A 20,385-nucleotide genomic window follows, 5' to 3' on the forward strand; every position below is an offset into this window, starting at 1 on the left:
AGCTGCTTTGAAACGATGTGTGTTGTGAAAGGCGCTATACAAATAAAATTGACTTGACTTGAAAGAAAGTCATACACATCTGGGATGGCATGAGGATGAGTAAATGATGAGATAATTTTCATTTTTGGTAAACTATTCCTTTAAATGCCATTCAAGCAGAAATTCTGATTAAAAAATGTTTGTAATGAAAGCTGTAACGGTTGTTTTATTTACAAAAATCTGTATTTATTTTTCATAATACTCATATTCTCATAATCTCATTGTTTACAGCATTTGTATCATACAAGCCAGTATAAATTATGTTCCTTTGGAATCCAATCTAATAAAATAGGTAACACTTTACAATAAATTCCATTTGTTAACATTAGTTTATCCATTAGGTGTCATCAACAAACAATTAACAATATTTCTTTGCAGTGTTTATTAATCTTAATATTAGTTTGTAAAAATATTATAGTTAATTGTAAGTTCAGAGTGCATAAACTAATGTTCACAAATACATCTTTTAATTTTAAATATTCGTATTAGTATATGTTAAAATTAACATGAATTAATTTGTTTAATAATATGATTAATAAATGCTGTAAAAGTAATGTTCATTGTTAGTTTATATGAATGAAAGTTAACTAATGTTAACAAATGGAACCTTATTGTAAAGTGTTACCATAAAATATTAATAGACAGTAATGTTCTAAATACAGGTGAAACTCGAAAAATTAGAATATCGTGCAAAAGTTCATTAATTTCAGTAATTCAACTTAAAAGGTGAAACTAATATATTATATAGACTCATTACAAGCAAAGTAAGATATTTCAAGCCTTTATTTGATATCATTTTGATGATTATGGCTTACAGCTTATGAAAACCCCAAATTCAGAATCTCAGAAAATTAGAATATTGTGAAAAGGTTCAGTATTGTAGTCTCAAAGTGTCACACTCTAATCAGCTAAACACCTGAAAGGGTTCCTGAGCCTTTAAATGGTCTCTCAGTCTGGTTCAGTTGAATTCACAATCATGGGGAAGACTGCTGACCTGACAGTTGTGCAGAAAACCATCATTGACACCCTCCACAAGGAGGGAAAGCCTCAAAAGGTAATTGCAAAAGAAGTTGGATGTTCTCAAAGTGCTGTATCAAAGCACATTAATAGAAAGTTAAGTGGAAGGGAAAAGTGTGGAAGAAAAAGGTGCACAAGCAGCAGGGATGTCCGTAGCCTGGAGAGGATTGTCAGGAAAAGGCCATTTAAATGTGTGGGGGAGCTTCACAAGGAGTGGACTGAGGCTGGAGTTACTGCATCAAGAGCCACCACACACAGACGGGTCCTGGACATGGGCTTCAAATGTCAAACGTCTTACCTGGGCTAAAGAAAAAAAGAACTGGTCTGTTGCTCAGTGGTCCAAAGTCCTCTTTTCTGATGAGAGCAAATTTTGCATCTCATTTGGAAACCAAGGTCCCAGAGTCTGGAGTAAGAATGGAGAGGCACACAATCCAAGATGCTTGAAGTCCAGTGTGAAGTTTCCACAGTCTGTGTTGGTTTGGGGAGCCATGTCATTGGCTGGTGTTGGTCCAATGTGCTTTATTAAGTCCAGAGTCAACGCAGCAGTCTACCGGGACATTTTAGAGCACTTCATGCTTCCTTCAGCAGACAAGCTTTATGGAGATGCTGACCTCATTTTCCAGCAGGACTTGGCACCTGCCCACACTGCCAAAAGTACCAAAACCTGGTTCAGTGACCATGGTATTACTGTGCTTGATTGGCCAGCAAACTCGCCTGACCTGAACCCCATAGAGAATCTATGGGGCATTGCCAAGAGAAAGATGAGAGACATGAGACCAAACAATGCAGAAGAGCTGAAGGCCGCTATTGAAGCATCTTGGTCTTCCATAACACCTCAGCAGTGCCACAGGCTGATAGCATCCATGCCACGCCGCATTGAGGCAGTAATTAATGCAAAGGGGCCCAAACCAAGTACTGAGTACATATGCATGATTATACTTTTCAGAGGGCCGACATTTCTGTATTTAAAATCCTTTTTTTATTGATTTCATGTAATATTCTAATTTTCTGAGATTCTGAATTTGGGGTTTTCATAAGCTGTAAGCCATAATCATCAAAATTATATCAAATAAAGGCTTGAAATATCTTACTTTGCTTGTAATGAGTCTATATAATATATTAGTTTCACCTTTTAAGTTGAATTACTGAAATTAATGAACTTCTGCACGATATTCTAATTTTTCGAGTTTCACCTGTAATTCAGACAAAAAAAATATGCAAAAAATAATGCATCTCACACATGCACACATTTTGTAATCTAAATTTCAGCTGTAATTTTTGGTAGTGTAAGTGTTGAGTAGCTTTGGTAATGCTGATATCTCTGAACAGCCACAAGGAAGTGGCAGATGTTTAAAATTGACTGTGGTAGTTGTTTGCTTTAGACTGAAGTGAGGCAGGGTCGATGTGTTTGAGGTGACATGCATGACAGAGCAGGTGTCCATCCAGAGGATAGCAGCGGTGACCCTCCTCATCATTCAGTTCTACATGACAGTCCTGGAGGAAAAAGTTTCACAGTCACATGAGAGTTGAGGCAATGCTTCACAGTTTTAAGACATTAGCAACATCACATGTTAAGGCATAACAGTACCAGACCCTGTGGGCAATGATGATGTGTTTCCACAAACAGAAACTTCTTTATTTGCACTAACCATTGAGAATGACATTAAATTAGACTATTAGATTAAGTCTTATGTAGTGTTCTGAAAGTTTTACTGTTGTTGTTACCCAAAGGTGCATTAAAGGTGCACTCAGTAATTTATGTACCTCATTTCTAAAAGCTTTAACCCAAATCTAACAACTTTGGTGAACTTTACTAAAACGTTATGAACAAAAGTTGATAATAAATGTTAAAGGAATATTTCTGGTTCAATACAAATTATGCTCAATCCACAGCATTTGTGGTAAAATGTTGATTACCACAAAATATAAAATAATTGTCCCTTGTTTATTTTATATATATATATGTATATAAAAATCTACATATACATTTTTTTTTATATGTATATAAAAGACACTTAGAATGGAAGTGAATGGGCCCAGTCCATAATACTAAAATACAAACTGTTTCAAAAGTATAACCACAAGATGTAAACATTATACATGTTAACATTATTTTAGTTCGATAAAATTGTTTACTAACCTTATCCGTAATATTCAATATTACAACTGTTGCAACACCGGTAAAACTTATAAAGAGTTTATCAATATAAAATCATATAGAACGTAGATTTTGACACACTAGTATAATGTTAACAAATATGTTTACATCGTTTGGCTATATTTTTGAAACAGTGAGTATTTCAGTGTTTATGGACTGGCCCCATTTATTTCTATTGCAAGTGCTATCGATTGAGCGTAACTTGCATTGAACCTGGAATATTCCTTAAATACAACATTCTTATGACGCTATTGGTATTCAATAAAAGTTCCTACTATGTTATGAGAAAACAGTGCAACATCGTTTGCATGTCCTTTAGATTTCTTTAAATTCATTTCTGAGAGGGAAAACTGACATTAGCAGATCAGGTTTTCAGGAATGTTAATCTAACAGCATTCTACTCACATTAAGAAAACGGAACATTTTCACAATCCTAATGTAGATAACGTGCATGGCCACGGCCATGTAGATAGCCAACTTTTTTTTTCAACTTTAACAGCTTCTTATGTTGGTTCCAAACTTGGGTTTTAACATAAATTGGTGGCTCATCCTGGATTTGGACCACCTGTTTGCATTGCTACTTTTGTGTTTTGAAGCTTGCTTCGTTTAGGCCATTGACTTGCATTGCTACTTTGTTTTACATTTCATAGCATGCTATTGTTTGTGGTTTTGGCCTGCAGTGCACTTGCATTCTTAGTTTCTATCACCGGCCTGCATCGCTACTTAGATTTCTGTAGCATGCTTAGTTTCTGCCATAGACCATCACTGCTTCTTTTGTTTTTCGTAGCATACTTTGTTTCTGGCTTTGGCATGCATTGTTAATTTGTGTTTTGTAAGACGCTTTGGTTCTGCCATTGGCATGATTTGCTTCTTTGTTTCCTGTAGCATGCTTCGTTTATACTGCATTTTGCTCATTTACATGTGACAGTTTTGATTGGTGGTTTCTCTTGAACTCTGTTTTGCTGTCTTTTTGGAAGTCGCTTTTGTCGCTCATTTATAGAGTACAGTCTGGTTTTAACAATTTTATTTTCTACACTTTTGGTTTTGATGGGGTACTTCACGTGTCAGAAGAAGCAGTTTGAAAGTGCTAAACTTTAAGTCAAAGCAAACTATTCCTACTCATGCTCCTGCTGCCGTTACTGCTGAATTTGTTATTGGCAGGAACCTTTGTTTGGGCTATCCTTTTTGGTGAAAAGGATTTTGACTAACATTTTGCTCACTTTAAATGTGTAGGCCAGTAGGTTGGCCTAGACATGTTTGGAAATTACTTTGAAAATGTGTTTTAACAGATGACCTTTTCATTCTTCTGTCTACACCACTCCTGTGTCCTGCTATTGAACTGCCTTTATCCAATGAATATGTCTATATAGTGTTTGTGCTGCTTTTGGTACAGATTGCGGGTATATGGCATGTATTGTAAGCAGTTTTATCTGTACTTCATTAAATCATTTGGGATTATTTAATGTTTTATGGGTGGGGGTTACGAGCCCCTGCTCTTTTGCTTTTGTGTTTCCCTTGTGAGGCTGTCAAATAGATGGGGCAGTGGTAGAAACGTCCATGTTGCGGCCCTGTGTAAGCCAACTCTACCACCACCAGAGCAAAGAAATCTGAAGTCAACACAGCATGACAAAGAGAAAACACCCCCAAAACAGAAGCAGAAGGGAGTCGAATGCAAGGATTCTTCTTAGGGCCAGCTGCAGTAATTATATCAGCAAATGCTAAAGGGCTCTCAGCATCAAAATGCAAACTGCTGGCTGACCTATGTGGCAGATGTAAATGTGACATTCTCTGACTTCATAAGATGCATAGAGGGAGCAACAACCTCTTCCCCAAGATTCATGACTATAACCCAGTCATTGAAAGACCTCATCTGCAGTATAGAAGTACATTCTTTTTTAAGATAGGCATAACAGTTGAAGCCAATCACCTTTCTGACACTGATAACATCAAAGTGCTAACAGTCGAACTTAGCAGCATTGCAGAAACATTTGTGTACAACCCTCCAAATGGGGCCTTTGTGGCAAGAAAGGCACTTCCGACGTGCAAGGCAAGCCACATATATCCAAAGAAGACATCAACAGTAACAGCAACCAATGGGTTACCCCAGCACCAACAAGGACGGAGAGGCAGTTGAACAGTGGATGACTGCAATCAGTTGACTCTCATTCATAAATCAGAGCTACCACAACCAGACCCAACAGTACTTGCAGAATGATCCCCGGTTTCCTTAGACCCACCAACATGGACAGTCTTTACATTCTGCCAGGTATTGCACCTCAAGATGTGAGAACCGCTGCAAGCAGAAGAGACAGATCCTGCCAAACCAGCGACCACAGACACCCCCTCTTTAGCCACCAACCAGCATAGCAAAGGCTTCCATCAAGGAAGGCCTTCCTCAACCATGTCCTGTCAGCAGATTCCATCATGCACACAAGTATGAGGCAGGAGAGAATCCAGGGCCTGCAGCCAAATATGTCCATGGAGCTACCAGCCAGTGACAAACTACCACCGGGAGCTGATGCTTCATGGAGAGAGTGGAGGTGTCTTAATCACCCGAGGTCACGCACCGGAAGATGTAAGGTCAGCAGAGCAAAATGGGGTCATTTAAATGGCTGTGAATATGGAACCAACAAACAATGAACTACCTCCTGATGAGCCCTCTGCTGGCCTCATCTTGCCACATGACTGACCAAGCAGAATAAAGTATAACAATGTTGGGAAGAACTATGTGAACCTATGGATGGAATTTATATAGACTGCTTTGCTGCTGCACATGATAAGAAGATGGGGACAGAGACTCTAATAAGCTACACCTGAAGTAGTGCTTATTTAAGAGGTGCTGGCTTCACTTCAAGCAGCCACTGCCCCAGGAAACCTGCTCCTGTGTGTGTATGTGGTTGTTTTGATTTATTTTCTTTTTACTTTAAAAGGATGGTGAGTTTACCCTTTGTTTAGTTAAAGCAGCTTACATGAAGTTGTATGAGTAGGTAAGACTGTGGACCCAGAATATTTGTTTCTGTGTTTATTTTGTTTTTCGGCAGTTAGGAAGGTGTTTTAACTTTTTAGTAACATTACAGTTTAATTCAGTCAGCTCACTGTTCTTGTTTCAGTTTTGCATACGTTACATTTACTGTTGAGTTTTTCTTTATTTTCAAGTAAAATAAACATCTTTTTTTTTACCATGGCCATTGCGACCTTTTTGTTTTCAACTAGTGACGGCTTCTTATGTTTTCCCAAACTTGGGTCATAACAGTTGGTTTGGAAAATGTTTTAAGAACATTAATTTGTTAGATGGGTATTACGTTTAAAAATCATTTAAACCATATACACTCACATGATATAAAGCATCTACGCTGATAGGTGTGCACATTTTACTCACCTCACAATGATAGCACTCTACGTGGTAATCCTTGTCCATGGAGACCACCCGAATGGTTTCATCTGACCCCTAAGGAGGGTAAACAAACAGTGAGATGGCTAAATACTGTATAGCATCAACGGCCAACACACCTTCTTCAAATAATGTATAAATGTTCCTGTATCAAGATTTTAACTAAAACGTCCAAGCCAAGAGTGTTACTGTTAATAATGTTACTTGATTAATTCAGGAAAAAGACTATAAATCACAAAAACAAAAAAGTTATTCTGTAGCAGATATAAATGCAATTCACACACAAAAAACTCTACAACATAGAACATGTTTTAAATTACTTCTCAAAGTTCAAAGTAATTTAGAATTTTTTTCTGGGGCTTAAAGTAAAAAATGTCTAAATTGTTTCCAGAGAAATAAAAAAAACGTTTTTTTTTTTTTATTTATTTATTTATTTATTATTATTTCTTATTAATAGAAAAAAGTAGTTTAGAATGATCTTTTCTTAACATTTCTTTAAAGAAAAATGGGGTCAAACAATAAAAATAATATTTGAAAAAAGTTTGTGCTTTGGTGTAATCAACAAGCAGGTAGCCACAATGAAAAAAAAAATGCAAGTACATCGGTTCCACATAGATCAATTAAAGGTGCAGTATATAACGGCCGGCTCCCAGTACAACGCTGACTTCTACACAAACTCAGAGTAAGCCAATTTGAAGAAAAAAAAACAAAAAAACCAAACTACTGAATCCCATCTGGCTAAGCAGGAACGCGATCGTGGTCGAGCGAAAACTAGAGTGATCATCAGTAGGGCATTTGATTTCTGGAGGGACCTTCGTTTGGTTTTGGGGATCAAAACCGACCCTGAATTGGCGTTCTTCTTATTGGACAGAAAAGCTTACATAACTGCAAAGCATGTGAAATATAGTGCCATAAAGATTGATCTGTGTAATTTTATCTAACTTGATCTTGTCTGCTAACGCTGACGAATCGCATCCTACCTTGCTTAAATTTCAAATAATCTTCTCTTTATACTAAAAGTCAGGTATACAGGATAAATTCAAGCAAATACACTGGTATCTTGATCGTAGTACAACATATGACATACAAAACATACAATAGTGCAACATAACAGTGCAGTGCAACAGTAAACTGTCTGGTATAGTTTGGTAGTATGTAGCTGTATGTGTGTATCAGTATGCTATGTTATTATTTTATACAGAAAATATATACAATCTATTATTATAAAACAATAGCGCATCGATATATCAAAATGACAGTTGTGATGGAATCACATCAATACTGAATTGTGTCAACATATTGATAATGTACAGTCTATTTTATAACCATCTACTGTCATCAAGCCAAATTGAGCTAACAGCTATTGATAAAAAATGGCTAGCTAGCTTATTCAGACATAGGCTATCATATAAATGCAGTCAATGTATCATGCAAAGAAAAGTGATTACTTCAAACTACTGTCTCGCATAGTCAGGCCTATATCCACACTTTGTTTTAGCCCTGTTCCAGCACTGGAGAGTCAAATATAATACGGTCTCAAAGTTTGTAGTAAAACAATCATAACGGTGTAATTTTAATTATGCCATCTCATCGGTCAGCATGATGCCGGTGAATCGTGTTCAGTCTTTTTCTATGTTATGTCAGTTTTGGCCGATGTTTGCACGCTCGCGTTCCTATGGAGTGTGTGCCTGAGCAACATGTAGCTGGCTGCAGTTCACTTAACGGCCACAGGTGTCATTAATAACACGGGTTTCTGAATCTTACAACACCTTTAAGTTACATCAACATATAGTTTTTTCCTCTTGGTATAGCTATTTAATACTTTGCCAGAACATTTTTTTTCCCATAATTTCAACATAAAGGAATAATGTTATTGTAAAATAACCCATATAAGTAGCCTCAATGTGATTTTATATGTGTCCCTAACATGATTAATTAATTCAGTTTACATGTTTTTTTTTCATGCAACATACAGCATGTTGTTTGTGTACCTGTCCTCAACCTAAGCAAAAGCTCCAATTTTACATCTTGCTCAAAAATAAAATAAATAAAAATGAATAATGCTTCACCCTCCTGTAATATTGAAAAATGGCACATCCCTTTGGTATTCATGGTGATTTTTGTCCAGAAGGTTTACATGTAAATCCCTTTTTTTATGATGACAATGATACCATTTTTTCTTCTCTGAAGAACAATAAAATAATATTTTTTTTTTGCCTATTTTGATTTTATTGATGTACATTTCTATATTTTACGATTCATTTGCATAAACAAAATTACATTTTTGAGAAACAAAAAAAAAATTCAGAACCTACACTTCTATAAGTTGAATCATCAACGAAATAGAAGAATGCGACAAATACAAATTTGACTTGAAAACCATGTCAGGCCAGTAATAGCCAGTAGATAGCTGTAACCACCTACATGTGTAGGCTTGTTGTAACCTACTTTTATATTTTACCACAAGATATGCATTATCATTATAAAACTATTATTTGTCAAAGTTTAGCATTTTAAATTTGATTTAAAGTGTTAGTTTTTGCAGTTAATGTCATGCTTGCAATCAAACCTGACTATGGTGTTACAAAGGGAAACACAGTCCTAATCATAAGTGCGAAGTTACCGCCACCATGCATTTGTAATTGGAAAAAGTGCAATGTTCGATGTTTCAGAGAAACGGTAAATCTGTAAAAGTTAAGATAAAGCATTTAGGCTAAAGAAGTGGCGCAATACCATGTATATACTGCAGAAGCTGTAGAATGTGTTCGAAGGCATTTAATAAGGTTGCTGGTGTATTTGTGTGTCAGTTGGCGGCAGTCATCAGCTGGAAAACAACAGATGACTTGAAATGGGAACAATGATCAAAAGATGGCTGTCGAGCTCCAATTAATGATGCCCTGGTTTGGTGTGTGTGCATTTCAGCACTGTCTCACCCCTTAATTTTTTTGTTTTTCAATTTTTGACAAATTAAAAAAAAAAAAAAAAAGCTCTGTGTTTGAGTCTTACATGTTAATTTGAGTGTGTTTGTGTGTGAGTGGGTGTGTATGTTTTGCACTGAGGATGTTTTAGAGTCTCAGCCTGTCATTTCTGTTTGTTTGTTTTTTCTGAATTGTGGCTGATTTATTGTTTGTATTTGACACATTAAAAAAAAAAAAAAACTTGTTTTTCCTATTCATTTTCAATGGTCGGTCATATAACATTTTGTTATTTATTTATTTCAGTCTTTGAAGCCATTAACTCAGCTGGGAGTCCCAACAGTCAAGTGATTAACACCTCCCGCTAAGAGACGTTAATGCACGCTCTGTCTCCCTATGCCTTGCAAGTGATTGTTAATGAATCCAATATCTGAAAATCACAGGACAAAATCAGCTAGCCTTAACACTAGCAACCGATTAACATGCAAGACTGTCCTAGTGCTAGTGCTAATGCTGTTTTTCATTTGCATGTGCTCTTTTATGCCTTCATGTTAACTAAATGCAAATCTGAATGATGCTCCATTTTACCTCGTTAGCTAGTGATCTAGCTAATGATAGCTAGTGAACTTAATAGCGATAGCTAGACTAGCTCACTAGCTGGCTGCCGATGAGTTTTGATTTCCTCACTGTTGACACGCATTTCATTTGCTGGTGAGAAGTATCATAGCTACCCATTTTAATGGAAAATAAAAAAAGTTGCCAGCAATTATTATATTTTTTGCAACAAGTAGAATCGACCATCACATCCTCACCTCATCTTTCTCCATATTTCCTTGCAAGAACGCAGAAAATTTGCTCAACCAAGATGGAGCCATTCTCTCTGACAACTGCAGCTTGCATGCATGAAAGTTGGGTTTGGGGGGCATGCCTGAACTAGTTGATACAGGAAATCAGCAGCCTAATAAAGAGGTTGACTGGCACAAAGTATTGTATGTATTTTAAAAATACACAAATACTAAATTTAAATGTATTTAAATACAAACTACATTTGAATTTTTTTCAAAGATTTTAAAATACAAAATAGTATTTTGTATTTTAAGTGTATTCAAGTGTATTAAAGATTCCTTGTTCTATTTGTTTAATAGCAAACAACGAAACAACCAACATGGAACTAAGTGTTGATTAGGAATGCTGACAGGGTTGTATGACTGTGACACATCTCTAATGTATGGAAGCAGGGTCTATATTGACACATACAAAAAATGCGGCTCATCAAAATAACCCTTGCAGATTCAAACCAACCCAGTCTCATGACAAGTTGTAAAAATAGTATGAGATGGCAAAATCGCAAGAAATCCTATGAGTTGGCTCGTACAAAAACTTTTACTTCCATTGCTGAAAATAAAGAACCAACATGCCATTATCCCGATTAGTCCAGAGTTGAACTCCTAAGCCAAATTTAAACCCAACCATGATTTTAATATGAAAATAATTTTTAAGTAGCATGCAAGAAAGAAAACATCGAGTTAGAACAAGACGAGGGAAGCGTATTACAGGTTATTGACTCCTATCAGTCATTTGTATTGCATAAATAAATAAGTAATGAGTAGCTAAATTTGTTCAATAATGTTTCCTCTCATAAAATAAATATTTGGATAGAAGACCAACTTAAACTCCAACATTTGTTTATTGGTTGGTCTCATACCTATTCATATGAGCCAAGTCATACAATGTCTTGTGATTTCGCCATCTCATACGAATTATTACTACAACACCAATTCATAAAAAGTTGGGACAGTATGAAAAATGCAAATAAAAACAAAAAGGAGTGATTTGTAAATTATATTCACCCTTTGCTTTATTGAAAGTTCTACAACTACACATCAAATTATGTTTAATCCGGTGAATTTCATAGTTTGTTTTTGAAATGTACAGTAATTTCAAATCAGATGATTGCAACAATCTCCAAAAAAGTTGGGACAGTCGAGTGTTTACCACTGTTAAACATCACCATTTCTTCTAATAACATTTATTAAGTATTTGAGCACTGAAGACACAAGTTTGTTAAGTTTAGAAAGTGGAATTTTCCCCCATTCATCCATTATGTAGGTCTTTAGCTGCACAATTGTACAGGGTCTTTGTTGCCGTACAGTGTGCTTCATAATGCACCACATTCTCAATTGGAGACAGGTCAGGACTGCAGGCAGGTCAGTCTGCACTCTCTGCTTAAACAGCCATGCACTTGAAATCCAGGCAGTATGTCATTTGAAGTTGCCAGCTGGAAAATGCAGGGACGTCCCTGGAAAATACAGTGCTGGATAGCAGTATATGTTGCTCCAAAACTTTGACATCTCTGTCTGCATTCATGATGTTCTCACAAATGAGCGAGTTACCCATGCCACGGGCACTGACACACTCCTGGCCCATACAGACACTGGCTTTTGGACCTGATGCTAATAACAGCTTGGATGGTCCTTTTCCTCTTTGGCCCAGAGAACACAACGGCTGTGTTTTTCAAAAACTTTTTTAAATGTGGACTCTTCGGACAAAAAACACAGTTCCACTTACCATCTAAGATTAGACCGAGCCCAGAGAAGTCGGCAGCACTTCAGGACAGTGTTGATGTAGGGCTTCTGCTTTGCATAGTAAAGTCTTAACTTGCATCTGTGGATGCAGTGGCAAATGGTGTTGACAAACAAAGGTTTACTAAAGTTATCCCAAACCCATGTTCATGATATCCATTACAGATGATTGATGTTTTTAAAGACAGTGACGTCTGAGGAATCAGAGATCACACACATTCAGAAATGGTTTTAGTCTTGCCCTTTACGCACCGAGATTTGATGATATTGTGCAGGGTGAAAGAGGGTGAAATGCCCAAAATCCTTCTAATTTTGTCTTTGGGGAACATTGTTCTCAAAGTGCTGGATTATTTGCTGAAGCATCTGATCTCAAATTGACAAGTCTTGAACTGTCCTTGCTCTTGAAGGACTAGGCTGGTTTTGGAGGCTCCCTATATACTACAGCACGATTGCCTCATCTGTTTAACATCTCCTGTTTCACATTGCCTTGTTATTTCAACTCTTCAAATGTAGTCTTATTAGTCATAAATTGCTCCTGTCTCAAATTTTTTGGAGCGTGTTGCAATCATCTAATTTGAAATTACTATACATTTTCAAAAAACAATGAAATTCACAAGGAAAAACACAATATAATCTGTAGTTGTAGTGCTTTCAATATAGCAAATGGTGAATATAACTTTGTTTTTATTAGCATTTTTCATACTGTCCCAACTTTTTAAGTAATTGAGGTTGTAGATGTCATGAGACTCTATTACTCTATATTATTCTGAGTAATTTCCCGGGGTTCCACTGATTATCTTCCACAGTCATATCAGAATGACTATTTTTTTGTTAAAAGGCATAATTTGTCCAGAAGCTTTTTTTTTTAAATAAACATTTATATATCGGTCGATATTTGCTGATATCAATAACAACGATTGCGAGGCTTAGACATAGAGGCAACAAGAGTCCAAAATGAACAAAATAGCAGATGCAGTTATGTATATAATAATAATAATAATCCTTAGAAGAACAATAGCGCCTCCACACTTTCAGTGCTTAGGCCCTAATAATCCTAAGAAGAACAATAGAAGAATATATATATTATTATTATTATTCACAAGAAATTAAAGTTGGAGATAATGTATGTGCTGAAGGGCATGTTTCTATAGTCTATTTTTTCTTTGTATGCCTTCGCTTCAATTTAAAACAATTTATTATCTAATCATAATAACAAAATATTAATTAAAGTGAGAATAAAATATGAAGGAATATTGTCAATGATGAAAGACTAAGAAACAGCAAATCCCCAAGAGGTGTCAGTGTTTTTATTTCACTTCAAGAGGACGCCGTTATACAAAAAAAAAAACTATAGATTTTGGCAGATAACTGAAAGTTCCAAAACGCAAATTTCCGCACCGATTAATTGGTAAAACGATATATCATCTACCTCTAATATATTTACAGTATACAGTACATATAAACAGAAAGTGTTTATTTTAGATAATATGCTTGGTCACAAGTTTTTCAATATTTTTTATTGTAATCTAATTTTAATCAGTAATTCAATTTAAATTGTCTTGGGATGACAAATTAATTTGATTAAATTTAAAAAGTACAAATATTTAATGTCTCTCGATATAGGTCAAGAGGCCTGCATGTGAATGAATGAATGAACACTACACTTATATAGTACTTTTCTGACTCTACACTCAAATCGCTTTAAATGCTCAACACAATATAGGTCAAGAGGCCTGCATGTGTAATAGTAATAAAAGTATTAGCAAAATGCTGTTTAAAATAATTTGAGATGAATTTTAACACATCACAATGCAGGACATGTTCAACTTTCTTTAAGTATTTCATTTCAACTACCCCTGTACAGTACAGACTCAACTGTTAACTAGTTGTGTGATATGGGTCTCACCTCAGAGGGCAGAATCGGCTGATTACAGGCAGCACATTTCGGTGCAAGAACTCTAGATGAGAAGAGAGAAATACAAACCACAAAGATCATACAATAAATGGATTCTCAAAGAAATTCTTCTATGAAAGAAAACACCTACAGAATTATTTAACTGCCTGGAGTACAAAAACATTTAGTGGGCCCAACATTTGTGGACACTTAAACCCCACTTAATGTCTGAATGTCATTGCATAACAAAATATCAAACCAATCAACTGGTGTTACAGTGATTTTTAATGGATGTATGAAGTCAGTTCCTCTTAAGTTCACGCAGGTGTCCTTGCAGAGTAACCACAGGTGAAGTTCAGCACATTTACTATGGGCATGGCCCACTAATGTTTGACAACCTGTCCATATACTTTTTAACTTTATTTTGAACAGTATATGTATTGTTTGTATTTCAAACCAAACAAACTTATATTTGTTGAATGTTTTGTTTAAAGTGTACCTGGGCTCTTTCCATGAAATAAATTATAGTGACTTTCATATTTTGTTCTCTAGTGGACAGTGTGGATTAAGCGTCCAAATACTTAATGTGAAAGGTGGATGGAGGAGAGAGAGGTATTTGACAACTGCAGATCTGTTGACTCTTTGATAAGCTTATGAATATTTCAATCCCACACTGCCAAAATATTATTTTCAAGTATTTTTTCTTGTTTTCCTGTAAAATTATCGAAACATTCTTTAAACGTGATTTATTTACTTGTCAAGCAAAATGGGTTAAGATATTAAGTCTTGTTTTAAGATAAATCTGATAAAACTGCCAATGGGGTAAGCAAAATAAACTTGTTTCCCCTTTGAATTAAGTTTTCTTCTTGTTTTAAGTCTAAAGTTCACACATTTGCAGTGCAGAAGGACAGAATGGAAAGGTACCCTTCCATGTGTTGTTTTCATCTGCATATGGTCACCACCTGACTAACTGTTTGTCTGTCTGAGGTTTGGGAATGAGAATGAGTACACTGCTCACAGCAAAGGATGCATGAGAGGAATTTGGAGAGCAGCAAAGCATTAAAACATGCACACACCATCAGCATCAATAAAAGTCACACTAAAATGTCATTACATTACCTACTGCTAGGAAAATGCCTGTGGAAAAAGTTACAGAGAATATACCACAGCACACATATCTACCATCCACTAAAGGATATTTATAGCTCTTTCTCTTTCAACGCATATGATGTTAATCTTTGCTTTCCCAGACAAATCTAAAGACATGATGTTAATGGAGAGCAGACATCAACACTATGCTATAATAATAGCTGGAAAATATATTAACTGTTGTCCTTTTTGCAGAATTTGGCCAATAAAAATAAATAAATAAAATAATGTTAAGTAAGGAAATATAATCAATAAACAGACCTGAATAAATAGGGGAGACCGGAACTTGTTGTCACACTTTTTACAGGGTAAGTTTGTTTTTGAAATTCTGGTTGCAAAATTTACATTCATACATTTAAAAAAATAAATAAATAGTATTATATGTTTAATAAGCCACTTCCCTTGTGTGGACCACTGGCTGGGCACCACAAGGTAGGTGATCTCAGGTTTTACTATCCTTTTGGTCCCCATAATGTAGTATAAAAACGTACACACACACACACACACACACACACACACACACACACACACACACACACACACACAAACAAACAAACAAACAACCGCCATTCGCCACTAAGTGGCGGTGACGTCACCACGACGCTTGTGCCAGGCTATGTGCACGTTAAGGCCACGTGAAGTGTCGAACGCCTGCTGGCAGGAGGTCACGGGACAGATCCAACCGGTGACATGGGTCGAATGACTGAGATGACTGGTTGATGCACCACCTGTGCCCCCTACTGTGCCAACTTGCTGTGCTTTAGCCACCCTGCGCTCTGCTCGTTGTTGTGAGCGTCGCTACTCTGCCCTCCGTTGTTGTTGGAGGCTGACTGCCTCCAACTGGCCAGCAGCATCCTTCACAAGCCTCCTCCAAAGAGGCCGATCTTGACACTGCTGGTACCAGTCGTCGGCAAGTCCACTCAGCTCCAGATCCTCCTGTACCACATCACTCCATCTCTTCTCCAGCCCGTGTCGCTCGCTTAGCCCCTCTATCCGGCCAAACAATAACTGTTTAGGCATGCGGCATGCGGTGGCCGGGCATGCGGGCTACATGACCCAGCCAACGCAACCTTGCCTGCCGGAGGAGCTCACCGATGGGACTTTGTCCACATCTTTCAAAGACTTGTGAGCTCCTCACACAATCCAGCCTGGTTAAACCCAGGATGGATCTTAGGCAGGCCAGCCTAAATGTTTCTAGCCGGCGATGATGTTCCATTAGGGGGGTCCACGTTTCGCAAGCATAGAGAAGGGAGGGAATGACCGTGGCCGAGAATACTTGAAGCTTTGTGCGGAGCGACAAACCGGGTAGCTTCCACACAGCATTACGCAGCCGATGAAAAGATAATGCCGCTCGACTGATTTGGAGTGAGACCTCTGCTGTCAAACCGGAGCTGGTCATAAGCACACTTCCCAGGTATGGAAAACACTCCACTCTCTCCACAACTGCCCCATCACCAATTGGGAGCTGTGGGGGTGTAGTGTCCGTTGGTACATAATACCCAGGAAGGTGCTTAGTTTTGGTTGGGCTGATGGTCAGGCCCCATCTCTTAGTGGCAAGCTCCAGGTTCATCAGCAGCGCCTCCAACTCCTCCTCTGAGTGAGCAGCAATATCCAGATCATCAGCATACATAATGTGGTTGACCAATAGGGAGCCATCCCTTGACCGCACCCGGGCATCGATCAACCTCCCATTATATCTGTACCAGATGGAAATTCCTCCAGTACAGCATCGAAGTCTTCACGAACCACATGGTCAAAATAGATATTAAATAATGTGGGGGCCAGAGGACATCCCTGTCGCACTCCAAGGTGAAAAGGGAATGGCTCCGACTCCCGACCACGTAGTTTTACCCGGGCCCGCTCGCCATCATGAAGGTCCTTAATGATCGTGAGCAGCGGGTCTGGGATTCCGGAAGCACGAAGAACAACCCAGAGCCCAGGCCTACTGATGGTATCATAGGCCTTGACCAGGTCAATAAAGCAGAGATGTAGGTCTTGCTGGAATTCCCTACACCTCTGCTGTAGCAGACGGACAGAGAATACGGCATCTGTGCAAGACCGCCCCTTCCTGAAACCACACTGGGGCTCCGCAAGTCTCTCCTCAGCGTGCCTGGCAAGGCGATGTTGAATAATCCTTGCCAGGACCTTTCCTGGCACACTGAGGAGTGAGATGCCCCTATAGTTATTACAATCTGAGCGGTCCCCTTTTTAAAGAGAGGGACCACCAGAGCATCCTTCCAATCCTCACGGAACCCGCCCAGTGGTCCAGACTGTTGTTATGATGTCATGTAGGGCAGTCTGTGCACAAACACCACCCTCCCTCAGCATTTCACTGGGGAGATCATCTCTGCCCGGTGCCTTTCCTGGCCTCAGGCTCTGGATCGCCTTCAGTACTTCCTCTAAAGATGGTACCTCAGCCAGCCACCCACAAGGAGTGACTTCTTCCTTCAATATTTGTGGCACCACGAGCCCCAGCAGGGTCATCCCCACTTTGTCCCACAATGTTTTCCAGGCTCAGGGACTTCCCTCCCCAGGACCTCACAGAAATGCTCAGCAAATCTGTAAACCTGTTTCTGGGGGTCGGAGATTGGATCACCATTCTTTCCCCTAATGATGGTAATAGGTGTGCGCTGCAAGTAACTTTTTGATAGAATTAAAGAGCGATTTGTGATCGTGGGCCACTGAGGCAGACTCCATCTCCTCAGCAACCCGCAACCACCAACCATCCTTGCAGCGCCTCAAGGCTCTCCGAACCTCCGAGCAAAGGCTGCGGTAATCCTCCTCATTCTCTGACGTGGGATGCTGTAGACGATGAGAGTGGGCCTGTCGCTTTTTCTCAGCCAGCCTGAACACCTCCTCTGTCAGCCAGGGTTTCTGAGGAGGTCTGGACCGTGTGCCCAAAACTGCCATTGCAGTTACATGAGCCACAGCCCTAAACCTCGCCCATTTCCCCTCGACATCCAGAGGAGTGGGGGACGATGCCAACTCCCGCTGCAAGCGATGCTGAAATTCTCGCTTGCAACTTTCATCAGCTAGCCTAGACCAGGCCACTATGGGTTTGAAAGGGGCCCTGGGTTTACACCCACCACCGGAGTGGAAGAATGGCAGGCGCATCCTACAGATGACAAGTCGATGGTCAGTGGGCAGATCAGCTCCACGGTAGGTCCTGGTGTCAAGGACATGGGCTCAGCATCCGCTGTTCCGTCACTATGTAGTCCAGCAGATGTTCTTGCTTGGACCCGGCATGCATCCATGATGTTGTGTGGATGCACCGATGACGGAACAGTGTGTTGGTAATTACAAGCCCATGGGCTGCACAAAAATCTAGCAGCCTCCTGCCGTTGTTATTGAGCTGATCAGGCCCATGTTTTCCAATCACTCCTGACCAGGTGCTAGCATCATGACCAACTTGGGCATTGAAATCACCCAACATGATGATTCTATCCCGAGGGGCCACTTTAGCCAACACCTGTGACAGGTGGTCATAGAAGGCATCTGACTCATCGGTCTTTCCCGCATCCCTCCACGGATGTTCGTCTTCGGTGGGGGCATAAATAACCACGACCACCACTCCTCGCCTCTGGTTGATGGGAAGGCGAACCCAAAGTAACCTGGGGCTGACAGCTTCCCACACCTCGCCGCCACGCTGCCTTCATTCTCTTGTTCAGAAGAAGAGCCACTCCCTGTTGTTTGGCAGTCGCCTGCCCCGAGTAGAGGACAGTCCACCCCTCATAGTGGCAAGAGCCAGAGCCGGTCCACCGGACCTCCTGAACACCACAGAGATCCAGGCGGTACAGGTCCAGCTCCCGACAGAGGAGTGGCAGCCTCTCCTCCGCTGTGAGCGTTCGAACATTCCACGTGGCCATCCATAGTGGCTTTTTGTTGTTTCTGGAGGAGCCCCGAGGGTGAGGATTCAGTCTCCTGGCTCTGCCTGATGGAGTTTGGCCAGGAGACGTCATAGACGCCTGTCCCCCCAGGGCCTCCGGCACTAGCTTAATTATATCTCGTGGTTTAGTGGTAATGAGATTGAGGGTAGAGGGGTTACCAGCCCCTCGCACCCGTCCAGAGCCCCCATTTGGCCGCTGTAAAGCACCATGACAGAAAGGGGAGGGAACAGTCTTTATTGGCCCTCCCCTCATGGCGCTGCCTACAACGTTGCCCAACGTTACACACACACACACACACACACACACACACACATTCGCACACACAAACACCAAGAGTTCTGATTGCACACAAACAATCATGAACTCACCTGTGGTAGTCTTTGACACAGTAGATCTTATTCTCAGTGTCCACAGTAAAAGGCACTCCATCCAAACTCTCATTACAGATGGCACAGCGGAAGCAGCCTGGATGGTAAGACTTCCCAAGTGCCTGCAGGATCTGTGGAGAAACACATATGCTGCCAAACAACAGACGGCTAACAACTTTTCATGTGTGTATTCTGTATATACATGTGCATACACAATTCTTTAGCAAACAGCTCCAAACAGCATCAAAGCTCCATTCAATTTAATTCGGTTTATTTTCTGGAATTTAGTGTTGTCCAACTTTTGCCTTTCACGACTGCATCACATTTGTTCTTAAGTGACTCTGAGCAACATGTGGATTCATGTTACTATGGCCCCATTAACACCTTGCATTAACATGCGTTTCATATCCAGATAGTATCTGGATATTCTGTAGCTGGATTGCGTTTACAACTTGCAGTCAAATGTGTCTCCAATGTGATTGGACAGAGATTAATGTTACCTGAGCACAATGGAAAACACTACTTAAGTATTACATCAGAGGCTGTGGTAACTGAAACTTCTCTGTCTTTCAGAAAATTTTAAAACATTGATGGATAATTAAAATGCTTTTCAATGCTTAAATAGTCAAGGTTTTTTCTTTTATTGAAATTTTTTTTGGTGGACCGATAAAGCTAAATTTCGGGCCCGAAGCAAATTAAATACTATTCATCTTGCGCTCTGCGCTTTGTAAGTGCTAAATATGCTTCTCATCTGAAATGCGCAAGTGTAGCCTGTTTTCACATGAGTGTTGCATGAGCCACAGACAGATTAGAAAACAGGAGAGAGATGCAAGCGAGTGGAGATTTGATGTGCAACATCATGCCAAGACATTGTAGATGCTAAATTGCGAACTGATTTTTTATATTTTGAATGGCGAAGCAATACATTTATGGAGAAAAATGGAAAACAGGAAGTGCCTTATATCTTCTGTGTGCATTGTGTTAT

At 39.3% G+C, this 20,385-nt stretch overlaps 1 protein-coding gene across 3 annotated transcripts in view; it reads right to left on the reverse strand.

Moving 5' to 3' along the window:
* Positions 1 to 2,226: 2,226 nt before the first annotated feature.
* limd1a (LIM domains containing 1a) overlaps positions 2,227 to 20,385 on the reverse strand; it is an 81,027-nt gene continuing 62,868 nt past the window's right edge. For all 3 annotated transcript variants that reach the window (XM_052146744.1, XM_052146745.1, XM_052146746.1), the window contains 4 exons: positions 19,401 to 19,531; positions 14,009 to 14,060; positions 6,594 to 6,662; positions 2,227 to 2,550 (listed from right to left, as the gene is read on the reverse strand). In XM_052146744.1, the coding sequence (XP_052002704.1) occupies positions 2,407 to 2,550; positions 6,594 to 6,662; positions 14,009 to 14,060; positions 19,401 to 19,531 (396 nt within the window). In that variant the 3' untranslated portion in view covers positions 2,227 to 2,406. The remainder of the gene's footprint in view (positions 2,551 to 6,593; positions 6,663 to 14,008; positions 14,061 to 19,400; positions 19,532 to 20,385) is intronic.

Source organism: Xyrauchen texanus, chromosome 17 (genome assembly GCF_025860055.1).
Source record: "Xyrauchen texanus isolate HMW12.3.18 chromosome 17, RBS_HiC_50CHRs, whole genome shotgun sequence".
Lineage (NCBI taxonomy): Eukaryota > Metazoa > Chordata > Actinopteri > Cypriniformes > Catostomidae > Xyrauchen > Xyrauchen texanus.